The following is a 13,056-nucleotide window of genomic DNA, read 5'->3' on the forward strand; positions in this document are numbered from 1 at the left end:
GGGCACAGCGGCAGGACTGCAGCGCTGGGAATGGCTCGTGTCGGGGATGCAATGGCACAGGACACCTCCTGGCGTGGGGTCCCTGGGGTGGCACTGCCCGTGTGGGGTCACTGTCCCTGTCACAGTGTCCTGCTGGCGTGGTGTAGTGGAGCTCCTCGGGCTGCCTCAGCTCCCGCAGCCCCTTTTGGGCTGGAGCAGGATTTTATGGAGGGGAGGTACTGAGCAGCACAGCACTGCAGTGTCCCCCAAGGGGGGTGTCCCCAAGCACCTCGTCCTGGGCTGATTTGATGTCCCCTCAAGGCACCACAGGTCACAACCCGATGCCACACACCCCATAGGCAAGGCATGTCCCTTCCACCCTGACAGTGCCCCCACTGTCACTGGCACTGTGCTGGCAGCGTGGCATGGTGGGCAGTGTCCCCTCCCCACAGCCAGAGGCACAGGGTCACCAGCTCCTGCCACCCTCGCTTGTAGGGAAAAGCCACCCAGTGCTGTCCCCAAAGTCTGGCTGTAGCAGAGGGGCCACTGGGCTCCATCACTGCAGGAGCCACTTCTGGGGGGCTGTGACCCAGCTTTTCCTTGGGGAAGAGGCCGAGTGTGGGAGCGGAGGGAGCCCCTGACCCTGAGATGGGGATGGGAGGGAGGGGGTGATGGTAGGGAGCAGGCAAGACCTAGCCCTTAGCTGGACACCATGGATGGCCACAGCATGGAGGGGGAGTGGGAGAGACCCACAGCTACGGGGGGCTGCAGAGAGGTGGGAAAAATGGGTGCCCCCCCAAAAAAAAAAGCCACAGAGAGAGATGGGTACCTCCCACATCCTGGTACAGGGACACCAGAGGTGCCACCCCTGAGGCAGGGGGACACTGACCCCACCCCAGCTGTGTGGTCTTACTAAAACCAGCCCTAGCCCTTCCCGCCATCAGCAGTGAGCTGAGCCCTGAGGTGCTCATCACACATGTGGGCAGCTCTGGCAGGGCTGAGCCTTTAAATTTAGCCCGGCTGCTCAGCGGGAAACCTCGCCAGGGGCGGCATCCTCTGCCTCCTGCCTGTGATTCCCAAGGCAGGCAACGCTCCCCTGCCCTCCCCACCCTTCCTCCCCTGGAGGGACCAGTGTCCACGAAGGTGGGATCCACCCCTGTCCCGTCCCCAGCCCTGCCACAAACGTTAACACCAGGAACCGAGCTTCTAAAAAACCAAGTACAAACTTTATTTTGTTTCTTTACAAAGGCACGAGCCTCTTTTTTTTTTTCAACTTTCTTAACAAAATAGAATAGCTTCTCAATCAACACAAAGACCTGAAAATCGTAAAAAAAATACAAAAAAACCCAAAACAAAACAAAACAAAACAAAAAAAAAAAAAAAGGGGGGGGAAAGGAACCGAGAAACAGCTGCGGCTGGGGGGGAACTTACCAAATACCACCGAGGCTCTACACACGACTGGCCTAAAACCCTACAGCCGGGGAGGGGGGAGGCAGGGCGAGGGGGGATCCACAAAACAGGGGCCCCCCCACCCCCCACGACAGACCCAAGCGACACAATCACGAAATAGAAAAGCTCTTCGGAGCTGATGGACCCCACGAACTGGATTAAGTGCTTAAAGGAGGGATGGGAGCAGAGTTGGGGGACAGGGATGGATACGGGGATAGGGGTGGGGTTGGAAAAATCAGCCCCCACCCCGCCATACCCGTGCCAAGGAAACGAGGGTTGGAAATACCAGGGAGGGGTGGCACGTGCCGACCTTCCTGCCTGTGCTCCAATGGCATCATCCTGGGATTATTTTACTATCCAAAGGGGTTTTTCCTGCCCCACGTGGAGTGCGGGAGCCGTGGTGGGGCTGGTAGTACCCTGAAGCCAGGGGTCCCTGTCCCACCTTTGCTGCCGTGCCACTTGGCATCTCCCCCCTGCTTAAAAAACGAACATTTAATTAAACAAAAAAAAAAAAAAAACACAAAAGAGAAGGAAAAAACCAAATTAAGATCCCAACCAAAGGCCCTGTCCCAAGGGAACGCCATCAGGAACAGCGGGGCTGCTGCTGGCTTGGCAGGATTCCCTGTGGGTTGGCAGGTGGGGGGAGTGATAAAAAAAAGGGTGGGGAGCTGTGACTCCCATCCCAAACGCCCCCCCCTCCATGCCCCAAGCCCCCTGCATCCCACTGTGGCCGCCCCCCGGGAGCTGAAGGGTGACCTTTGCCTGCCTCTGGCGCTCTGCTTTACAGTATTGGAAAAAGGTCATAAAAGAGACCCAAATCGCGTTGTATTTTTTAAAAATTTCAGCGTATTCTCTGACATTTCCCCCCCCGCCCTGGCTCCCCTCCTTGGCTGCCGGCTGGGGGGTGTCAGGGCAGCTCCCCATCCCCCGAGGGCTCTTCTTTGCTCTGGTCCATGGAGTCACTGTCGTTGCCCTCGGTGTCGGAGGCGGTGTCGGAGGCGGAGGGCTCGGGGCAGGCGCGCACGGGCGTCACGATGACGGCGCGTCTCTGCTCCTCTTCCTGCAGCTGCTTCTCTTGCGTCCCCTCGATGTGCTGGATCGCCTGCCGAGGGCGACCACCCGCCATCAGGACACGGGCTGTGTCCCCTCTGACACAACCCCGGGGGTAGGGACTCTCCCAATCCCCCCCGCCGCCATCCTCCCCGACTCACCTGAACGATGGTGTCCAGGTTTTGCCGGGATGTGGAGACTGTGTTGATGACCGAGGACGGGCCCATGGTGACCACGGTGACGTGATGGGAGGGAGGCGGTGCTGGAACGATCACGGTGGGGTGGTGGGTGGGCGCTGGGGGAGCATGTGATGGCAGGAGCTGGGGAGAGAAGCAAAACCCCCCCGGTGAGCAGGGACCCGAGCGGTGGGGAGAGCATCACGCTTGTTCACTGAGCCCAAACCCCATAAAAGCTGAAGCATCACTTGTCTGCTCCAGTTCTCCATCCCAATGGACGCAGGAGGATGCCAGCTGAACGCTGCTGCCACCTCAGCTTTGGCAGAGTGGAATGTGAGTATTCCCCGTACCCCAAGAGGGAATGATTTGGGCTTTGAAGTCAGGAGAGGCAAGTGCCAGGCCTCCCTTCACCCTGACCTGCATGGCCAGGAAGCCCCCACACCCCTGGGGATCCTTGCTTGAACAGTGGATGGGAAGACCCGTCCAAGCAGGAGGCTATGTAGAGTTCACCTAAAAATAGGCTGAGCTTTCCCAGGAGGCAGCCAGCAGGGACTCTGTGGGGACATGGCTTCTCAGAAGCCCAAGGAAAGTGGAAGCTGGTGTTCCTCTCTCCTTTTGAAGCTCCCAGAGCGGTGTGGCCATGAGCTGGGCTCGGGGGTGGCAGCGCACAGGTGCCAGCACAGCACTCACCTTCTCCCTGCACCTTTGGCAAATCCAACTGTGCTGCAGGAAAGGCTGAAGGCTCCCATCCCCACTGCCTGCCTGCTCACTGCTCCCTTTTCCCAGCCTGATGGGTCACAGGGAGTGGTTTGGGGGTCCCTAAAGCTCAGTGGGAGTCACTCAGTGAGAGGTGAACCCCCAGGGATGAATCCCTGCCCACTGGCAAGCGACCTTCCCTGTACAAAGCCCTCCGTGATGGGGAGCTGAGCTGCTTGGAAACCACCACGGGTGGTCCAAGCCATAGTCCTGCTGTGAAACAAGGGGTGCACACAAGTACAGCCCCCTGAGCACTGCGGGGGCTTTGGGCCAACCCCTTCCCAATTCACCAAGGGTGAGAGCTTTGCTGGGACATCGCTGCCCACAGGAGGTGCCAAGCCCATCACTAAACTGCCCCAACCTCCTGTATTTCACCACCTGGGGGGATCATGGCTGGGCCACGGGCAGGATGGGCTGGGGTGCACTCACCTGGGTTCGGATCTGCTGCTCACGCTCGAGCTTCTCCTGGTGCAGCAACCTCACCTGCTCCTGCTGCTGCTGGAGCTGCACCTGCTGAGCGATCACCTTCAGCTTCTCGGGGTACATGTGGGCCTCCAGGGAGCGAACCTGCGGGCGAGAGAACCCTGACATCAGTGAGGAGACGGGCACAGCACCCCTGAACCACGGCTGTGGGCTGTGCCCTGCGTGGGGTGGGCACAGCAGAGCCAGGGAGCCCTGACGGAGCGTGGAGCAGTGGTGGCCGGAGCAGATGTCCCGTGGCAGTGCCGGTGTCCCAGGGATCTGCTGGGGCTGTGGCAGAGCCTGCTAGAGGGCACCCAGCCTCACCTGCTCCTCCAGCATCATGCGGACTGAGCGCTCCTTGTCCAGCTGCTGCCGGAGCTCGATCATCTCCCGACGCAGATCCTCGGCCTTCTCATCTTCCCAGATGTCCGGCGAGCCGATCCCCTCGTCTTTGTCCTCCGCCCGTCGCCGTTTCGGGGAGGAACCACTGAATTCCTGCCGTGGGAATGTGGTGTTAGGGGACAGGGACCAGCCTGGATGGCCTCCCCACCATCCAGACCACACTCGGGTGATGCCACCCCCCACCACAGCTCCCTGCTGGGAAGGGTCTCTGCAGGGTTGTCCTTGATGCCTGGGGATGGACAGACTCCTGCATCTGCCCCCCATCCTGGTCCTCACCCCCCCAGCCTTGTGCCAACCCGGTTCTCACACTGTGATACCCAGAACAGTTCAAGCTGGGCACCCCAGCACCAGAATTGCCACCGGGCCATACCCCAACATCCCAAATGGAAAGCGGGACCCCAGCCCTTCTCCCCCTGCCAGGTTGAATGGGGCTCCCTGCCCTGCCAGGAGAGTGGAAACATCTCCGTTCCCTGGCTGATTAGGGTAGAGGGTCTTGCCCTGACCCCAAGAAACAGCGATGATGTCCCCTCCCTGGCCAGCTGGGACTGTCCCATCTCCTCCCATCCCATCCCTGGGGCACTACCTGGATGAACCGCTTGAGCTGGGTGTTCTGCTGCAGCAGCCGAGTCTTTTCCTGCTCCAGGGAGAATATGTACTCGGCTGTCTGCTGAAGGATGGCTGCCTGTGGGAGAGCCAGGAGGGGCATGCTGAGGCAGGAGACCATACTGTCCCCCCAAACCTCCTCTTGTTGAGCTCCCTCCCTGCCTGGGAGGCAGCAGCACTGCTCCATACCCGGCCCCAGCACCTCCTTTCAGGGTCTGCTTCACCCGCAGGTCCCCTCTGGGATTTCCACCACAGCGAAATCCTCCAATTCCATTTCAGGAACCTGCCTGGTCGCCGAGCACCTCCTCAGCCCACTCCCCTCTGCAGCAGGGTCTCCTCCTCACCCAGGCACAATACCCTGCTCCTGGGGCACTGCAGGCTGCCACACGCACTCAGCCACTCCAGGTTGGTGGTGCAAACGCACTCCCACAGGGAAAATACCCCAGGAGAGACCTCGATCGCTGAATTAACATATGCAAATATCCCCAATTACACTTTCAGCCCCTCCACGTGAAGGATCAGCGTCTGCACCCCACACCACCACAGCCCCGGTGACATCCTGCTCACCTTGCTGAGCTTCTCCCCGTCCGTGTGTGGGATGAGGGTTTTCAGGGACTGGAAGCCAGCATTGATGCTCTGCATCCGCCGTCTCTCGTTGCTGTTGGCGATTTCCCTGCGTATCCGCCGCTCCTGGTCCCGCTGGGTCTCCGGAGTCAACGGGATGTTGGCCAAGCTGCGAGAGGGATGTGGGGTTAGGGAGGAGGGGGCTGCACCCCTGCTGCCAGCTCACCCCGCTGCATCCCCCCTTGCTTTGCAATGATGATTCCAGCCATCGAGAGGATTGCCGGCGCAGGTGGGTGGGTTTCTCCAGCCCTGTATCCGAAGCTTTGGGGGATGAGTTGACCAAACGGTGGCCCCACTGCAGCCCCCCACTCCGATGGGCTCGGACACGCTGCCCAGCGCCAAGCCCGGGCGAGGGGAGCCGGGGACCCCCGGGCGGGTGAGGGAGGCTGCGGGCCGGCTGGCTGCGTCCCCATGGGGCCGGCCGGCGTGTGTGGCCCTGGGAAGGCGGCTCCCTCCCTCCCGCCCCGCTGATGGCTTCCAGATGACAGCTCCCAGCAGAGAAGCCCCTGTCCCACCCCAAGCCGCAGCTCCTGCCTGCTTCCTGCCGCTGCCTCCGCGCCCCCCACGCCCTTGCCCCGCAGATGTGCAGGGGAATGCCTCCCGGAGCCAGCGATGGCACCGGCGGGGAGGGCTCTGGACAGGCAACACCCGTGGGTCCAGGGCACCGGACCCCAAGCAAAGCCCACCACTGCAGGGTCCAGCTTCTTCACCCGCACCCTGCTCCTTCCCCTAGGGAAGTGGGGAGGGGGTTTGGATCACAGGGATGGTGAGCCTGCTGGGCTGTCATACCAGCTGGCCATCCTGCCATGCCAAAGCCACAGGCAGCCACACACCCAGCACCCACCGTCGCCGGGGGTGTTGCAAGGCACCAAAGACTAAACACAGGAGCCAGGCTGCCGCCACAAGGAGAGATAAGACGGGCTCCAGTCACCCATCCAGGTGCCCGGTGGCTCCGGGACAGAGATGGGAATATTCCACCCAGAGCCTTGCCAATGCCAGGCTGGGAAGAAAAACCCGGCATCCTGCCCTCACTGCCCTCCTGGTGAGGCCGTGGAGGAACCACAGAGATTTGAAACCCAGGGGTCTAAGTGATACTTGAGGTACCACCGTGTGCCCAGGCAGTGCCTGGAGGCTCCCAGGCAACCCATCATTGCTTGTTGTGACCTGGGAATGCACCACAACTCCTCAAAAATATACAGGGATGGGGAAAGACCCAGTTCATCCCAGAGGGGTGGGGAATGATCCTAACTCAGCCCAAGGGGAAGGGAATGGATCCCAGCTCGGGCCAATAAGATAGAGAAGAATCGCAGCTCATCTGAAACAAACAGGGAAGGATCCTAGATTACCCCAGATGGATGGGGAAGGATCCCTGCTCAACCTAGAGGGACAGGGAAAGATCTCAGTGCATCTCAAGGGTATGGGGAAAGGCCCCAGCTCAGCCCGTGGGGCCAGGAAGACATTTGTCCCCAGCCTCCAAGGCAGCATCCCAGCACAGGCTGACACTGGGTGTGCCAAGAACCCACCACACCGGTTCCCTCACGTGCAGTTCCCAATGGATGTCCTGGGGTTGTGGATCTGGGATGGGTGCCCAGGGGTCTGCCTCTCTCACTGGGAGCAGCCATCTGTCACATGGACCAAGAGCTGTCTGCAGTGGGATCATGGCACAGGGCTCCCATCTGGTGGTGGCTGTCACCCACCTCCCTGCTCCTGCCGAAACCAGCCCCAAACTTGTTCCTAAAACATGCCAAACCCTGCAGGTCTTGGGGACAACGTCCCTCGTGGGGATGTGGCCAGAGTGCTGCTCCGGGATGTTGGACCACCAGACACATAAGGGGAACGGGACAGAGAGGCCCAGGACTGGGCAGCGCGGAAGCGGCTTCTTAAATACCGGGGAAGGAGGAAGAGCCTGCTTCCTTACCGACAGACCTCCCGCAACCTGCCCCAGCTGCTCTTCCTGGGAAGAGACCTGAGAAACGACAGAGAGATACGGAGAGGGCAAAAATCCAGGGATTCAGAAGCCATCCAGGCACCCAGCATGACCAGGGATGGGGCAGGACAGAGGCAGGGGGAACAAGTGGCAGCCACCAGAGCCCCCAGGGTATCCCCAGCCTAGTGCTGGTGCTGTGGGGTTTGGGTCAGGCAAGTAGAATTTGGTCTTTCCCACCCTGGTGAGAACATCCCACATGCCTGGACCTCCAAGGAAACAAACCCACGGGGGGTGTCAGAGCAGGGCACACGTCCCATGGCAGATGTCCCCACTGCCCAGTCACATCCACCACTGCCCACGACGGGTGCTGTGGGTTGTGCTGGTGGGCAGAGGAGGCACAGGCACGTGGGCAGGATGTCTCTGAGCTCCCTGGGGTCACAGGTAGGGTGTCCCTGAGCTTGCAGGCAGGGCGTCCCCACGCTTCCATGAAGGGCATCCCCATGCTGACTGAGCTCAGGGTCAGGGTATACCTGAGTGTACAAGCAGGGTATAGGCAATCCCACAGGTAGGATGTCCCCCAGTACCCCAGTTCACAGGCAGGGCATCCCCCAGAACCCTAAGCTTGCAAGCAGGATGTCCCTGAGCTACTTGAGGTCACAGGTAGGATGTCCCTGAGCTCTCAGGCAGGGCAGTCCCCAGCACCCCAAGCTCCATGCAAGGTGTCATCCAGCACCCTGAGCTCGCAGGTGGGGCGTTCTCCAGCTTCTGGAGCTCCAGGCAGGGCATCTTCTAACACCCCAAGCTTGCAGGCAAGGGGTTCCCCAGCACCCCAGTCTCACAGGCAGGGGGTCTCCCAGCACCCTGAGCTCCACGCCGGGTGTCTCAGACCTGGGGGCAGTGGGAAGGCTGCGCAGCTCCCCGAGCTCTGCCCCGTGCCAGGGTCAGTGAGGGACCACGCAGCCCCCCATCCCCGGGCGGGACAGCCGCATCGCCCTGCCCATGCCGTCACCCCCCCCACCCAACCCACGGGCCCGCAGTGACTAACGCGGGGGACCCCAGCGAAGCCAGCCCCCGCCCCGTGTCCCTGCTCCACCGCTGCACCCCCGGGGGGGAGCTCAGGTGCGGGCACCCCCCGAGATCACCGGGACGGAGCCCCTCATCCCCGTGGGGCAGAGACAGCACCCCGAGGGGCCGGGCCCCCAGCACGTGCCGTGGGGCCCGGGCTGCCCCGCGGGGACTTCACGGGGCCGCCGCACGGCGGGGCCGGGCCTGGTGGGGGATCGGAGCCCCCGGGGGGGCTCAAGGCCCGGTGTGTGTGTCTGTGAGGGGAGCTCGGGGCCGCCCCGCGTGGCCCCGGGCCCGCGCCGCCCCCCCCCACCCGCCGCCCCCCGCAGCCCCGCGGGCACGGCCCCCATCCCCGGCCGCCCCTCCGCTCCCCGCGGCTCCCCGCGTGTCCGCGGGCTTTGTGCCGCCGCTCCCGCACTACATGTCCCGGCAGCCCCGGCCGCGACCCGCCTCCTCCGGGCGGCTGCAGAGTCACGGCCAGGCCCGGCGGTAAACACACACCCCCGCGCCCCCCGGGCGCCCGGACCCCCGCGCCCCCCGCCCCGGGCGCCCCCCGCCGCCCCCGCGGGGGCCGGGCCGGGCTGCGGGGCCGGCGCTCCCCGCCCGGGCCAGGCGCGGCCGCCGGCCCCATGTGCGCGGCCGGGACCACGTGCGGGCGGTGGGGCCGCGGCGGCCGCGCCGCTCCCCCCGCTCCCCGTGCCCCCCTTCCCCGCCATCCCCCCGCGGCTCCCCCAGCGCCCCCGATCCCGGGGGCTCCCGGCGCCCCCCCACCTGCAGAGCCCGCCGATGACCTCCTTCTCGGATTTCCTGAAGTGCTGCAGGGCCGGCACCTTGGGGGCCGGCACCATGAAGTACTCCATAACGGGGGCGGGGGGCCCGGTTCAGCCCAGCCCGGCTGGTCCCGGCCCGGTTCAGCCCCTCCCGGCCTGGCTCCGGCTTCTGCCCGCGGCCCAAGGCGGGAAACAGCTGGAGCGAGCGCGGCTCCCGCCCGCCGCCGCCGCTCCCCCGCCCGCCCCCGCCCGCCCGGCGCCGCCCCCGCCCCGCACCGGCCCCGCGTAAACAAAGGCGGCGGGAGGGGCCGCAGCGCGGCCGGAGCGGGACCGGGACACGGCGGCGGGACGCGGTGGAACCCGGCGGGGTGGGGGGAGACCGGAGCGGCCGGGACGGTACCGACCCGTGCTGGCACTGGCCCGTCACAGCGCGTCCCGTCCTGACCTGGCTCTATCCTATCTTATCGTATCCTGCTCTATCCCTATCCTACTCTATCCTCTCCTATCCTATCACCATCCTGTCCTGTCCCCATCCCATCGCACCTCATCCCACCCGGCCTCGTCTCCATCCAATGTCATCTCATCCTACCTGACCTGTCCCCATCCCACCCCATACCCATCACATCATATCCTCATCCCATGCTACCTCATCCCATCTCACCCTAGACCTATCCTATTCCATCCTGTCCTATCATACCCTACCTGACACCATCCTGTCCCATCCTGACCTGTCTCCATTCCACCCCACCTCATCCAATTCTGCCCTAGCTCCATCCCATCCTACCCTACCCTATCCTACTCTATGCTATCCTACCCTGACCTGTCTCCATTCCATCCACCTCCTGCCCTAGCTCCATCCCATCCTACCTCATCATATCCTACCCTATCCTACTCTATCCTATCCCATCCTGACCTGTCTTGTCTCCATCCCATCCAGCCCTCAGCACATCCTCTCCTCATCCCATCCTGCCCTAGTCCTATCCTATCCCATCCAATTCTATCCTATCCCATCCTGACCATGTCTTGTCCCCATCACATTCAGCCCTGTGCCCATCCAATCTTATCCCATCCAATCCTAACCCATCCTACCCTGACCTGACTTGTCCCCATCCCATCTCCATCACTTTCTATCCTCACTCCGTCCTAACTCATCCCATCCTGCCCTAGTCCTATCCTACCTCAGCCCATCCTGACTTGTCTTGTCCCCATCCCATCTCATCCTGTCCCATCCTATCCCCATCCCATCATCTTCCATACTTTCCAACCTCATCTGATCCTTTCCCATTCCATCCCATTCTGTCTTGTTCCCATCCTATCTTGCCTTATCTTCCTCCTGTCCCCCTCATTTGCCCTATCTCTATCCTATCTCTATCCTATCTCTATCCTATCTCTATCCTATCTCTATCCTATCTCTATCCTATCTCTATCCTATCTCTATCCTATCTCTATCCTATCTCTATCCTATCTCTATCCTATCTATCTCTATCCTATCTTTATCCTATCTCTGTCCTGACCTGTCTTGTCCCTATTCCATCCTGTCCTATCCTATCCTGTCACCATCCAATCCTCACTTATATCCAGCTTATGCCACCCCATTCTGCCCTATCCCTATCCCAACTTGTCCCATCCCGTTCTACCTCATCCTATTTCATCCCATCCCATCCTGCCCAATCCCCACCCCACTCTATCCTATCCTACCCCATCCTGGCCTGTCCCAGCCTGTTCTACCTCATCTGATCCCATCGCCATCCCACCCCATCCCCATTCCTGTCTCCACCAGGCTGTGGGAGGGCTCAGGGAGCTGCCAGGGGCTGGGGGGGGCATCGCAGCAGCCTTGGGGCTCAGGGGGTTGGGGGTGACAGGGGTCGTGTGTCTGGCAGGGGGCTTTTGGGGGGGGGGCTCTGGGGGCTGGTGGGGGCAATCAGGGGCTGGCGCGGGCTTTTGGGGGGGGCTCTGGGGCTGGTGGGGGCAGTCAGGGGCTGGCGGGGGCTTGAGGAGCTGATGGGAGGGTCTGAGGGCTGGCAGAGGCTGTGGGGGCTGGCAGGGGGGCACAGGCCTTGCGGGGGGGTTTGGGGGCTAGCAGGGGCACGGAGCTCACACCAGCGTTGAGGTTCAGGGGTTAAGGGGTGACAGGGGTCATATGGCTGGCAGGAGGCTTCGGGAGGCCTCTGGGGGGCTGCAGGGGGGCTCTGGGGGCTGATGAGGGTCTCTGTGGCTGGCAGGGGGCTTGGAAGCTGATGGGGGGTCTGGGGGGATGACAGATGCCATGGGGGGCTGGCAGGAGGGTCTGGGGGCTGGCAGGGGGACACAGAACTGGCAGGGCCATGGGGGTCTGGCAGGGGGGCACAGGGCTATCAGGAGGGTCTGGGAGCTGACAGGGGGGACAGGGCTGGCAGGGGTCATGGGGGGCTGGCAGGAGCCATGTGGTACCTGAGGGACCTGCCTGTGGGGTCAGGGCCATCAGAGCAGGGACAACAGGGGGGCCGGGGGGTGGCCTGTCACCGGGAGGGGCAGGACCCGGCCCTGCAGAGCAGGGTGGGCTCAGCTCTGCCTCTCAAGTGCCCCCGGCCCGGCCCTGCCGGGAGCTGCAGGACAGGTTCTGCCGGGCTGTCCCCTGGGCCCCTGCCCCATCCCCTGCGAGGGCCCCACTGCGGGGGCTGCACATCCCCCCACGGCACAGGGACCACCGTGAACCCCCCGTTTTGTAGTGGGACTGTTAGGGACACAACAGCTCCTCCCCCGCAAAAAAAACCACGGGTAGGGTGGGATTTCTGTCACCTGCGTGGGACAGTGCTGCCCTCCCGTGTCTCCCCCCACTCGTGGCAGGGATGTAGGGGACACAGCAGCTCCCTCCACCTCCCCCCAAAAAAACCCCAAACCACGGGTAGGATGTGGCTTCAGCCACTAGCATGGGTCAGGTCTGCTCCCCAGTTCGTGTCCCCCTTCTGGGGTGTGGACGCTGGAGACACAGCAGTGCCCTTCCCAAAAAAACACCAAACCACGTGTGTGGTTTGACTTCAGCCGCCCGCGGGGGACAATTCTGCCTCCCACTCGCGTCCGACCTTTTGGGGTGGGGCTGTTGGGGACACAGCAGCTTTCTCTCCACCAAAAACCCGTGTGGGACAGTGCAGCCCTCCCGTGACACCCCCCTCCCCTCCCCTTTCCTAATGGCCTGTTGGGGACACAGCAGCCCCCCCAGCAAAGAAAAACCACGGGTGGGGTGTGACTTCTGCCACCCGCGTGGGGCAGTGCTGTCTCCCACTCGTGCGCCTCTTGTTATACAGCAGGACTGCTGGGGACACCGCAGATCTCCCCGCCAAACAAAAAACCCGCCTGGGGGCAAGGGTTTCCCCCCCCCCCATTTTGGATGGGGGGCCCTTGGGGACGCCGCAGCTGCATTCCCTCCCTCAAAACAAAATCACGGGTGGGGTGTGACCAGCCATCCGCGTGGGCCCCGGGGGAGGGACCCCCCCCGGCGAGGCTGCAGCATCCGGGCCGGCCCCGCCACATCCTGCCGCCGGAAGGAGCCGCGGCCCCGGGACAACCCCCCGCCGGTGACGTCATGCGGGGGCCCCCGCCAGGCGTGACGCCAGCCTCGCTCTGTGACGTCACGCGGCGGGCGGGCGGCGCCGCTCCTGCAGGGAGGGGGATCCCCCCACCCCCTTTTTCCCCGGTGTGACCCCCCCCTTTCCCCCCTCGAGCCGCCCCGGCGCGGGGTGGGGGCTCCGGGGGGTGCCGCCCCCCCGCCCCGCCACGTCCCCGGTGGGGACACGGACACGCGGGGGGCGGGGGT

General features: G+C 63.2%; 1 protein-coding gene across 1 annotated transcript; it reads right to left on the minus strand.

Moving 5' to 3' along the window:
- Positions 1-1,200: 1,200 nt before the first annotated feature.
- TFAP4 (transcription factor AP-4) lies at positions 1,201-10,063 on the minus strand. The gene is made up of 7 exons (XM_051781380.1): positions 9,265-10,063; positions 5,445-5,610; positions 4,858-4,956; positions 4,197-4,367; positions 3,840-3,977; positions 2,640-2,798; positions 1,201-2,530 (listed from the first exon to the last, which is right to left on the minus strand). The coding sequence occupies exons 1-7, from the start codon at positions 9,351-9,353 to the stop codon at positions 2,336-2,338; spliced, it is 1,017 nt and encodes a 338-aa protein (XP_051637340.1). The 5' UTR covers positions 9,354-10,063; the 3' UTR covers positions 1,201-2,335.
- Positions 10,064-13,056: the final 2,993 nt, after the last annotated feature.

Source organism: Manacus candei, unplaced genomic scaffold (assembly GCF_025592945.1).
Source record: "Manacus candei isolate 608988 ecotype Guabito, Panama unplaced genomic scaffold, ASM2559294v1 h1tg000002l, whole genome shotgun sequence".
NCBI lineage: Eukaryota > Metazoa > Chordata > Aves > Passeriformes > Pipridae > Manacus > Manacus candei.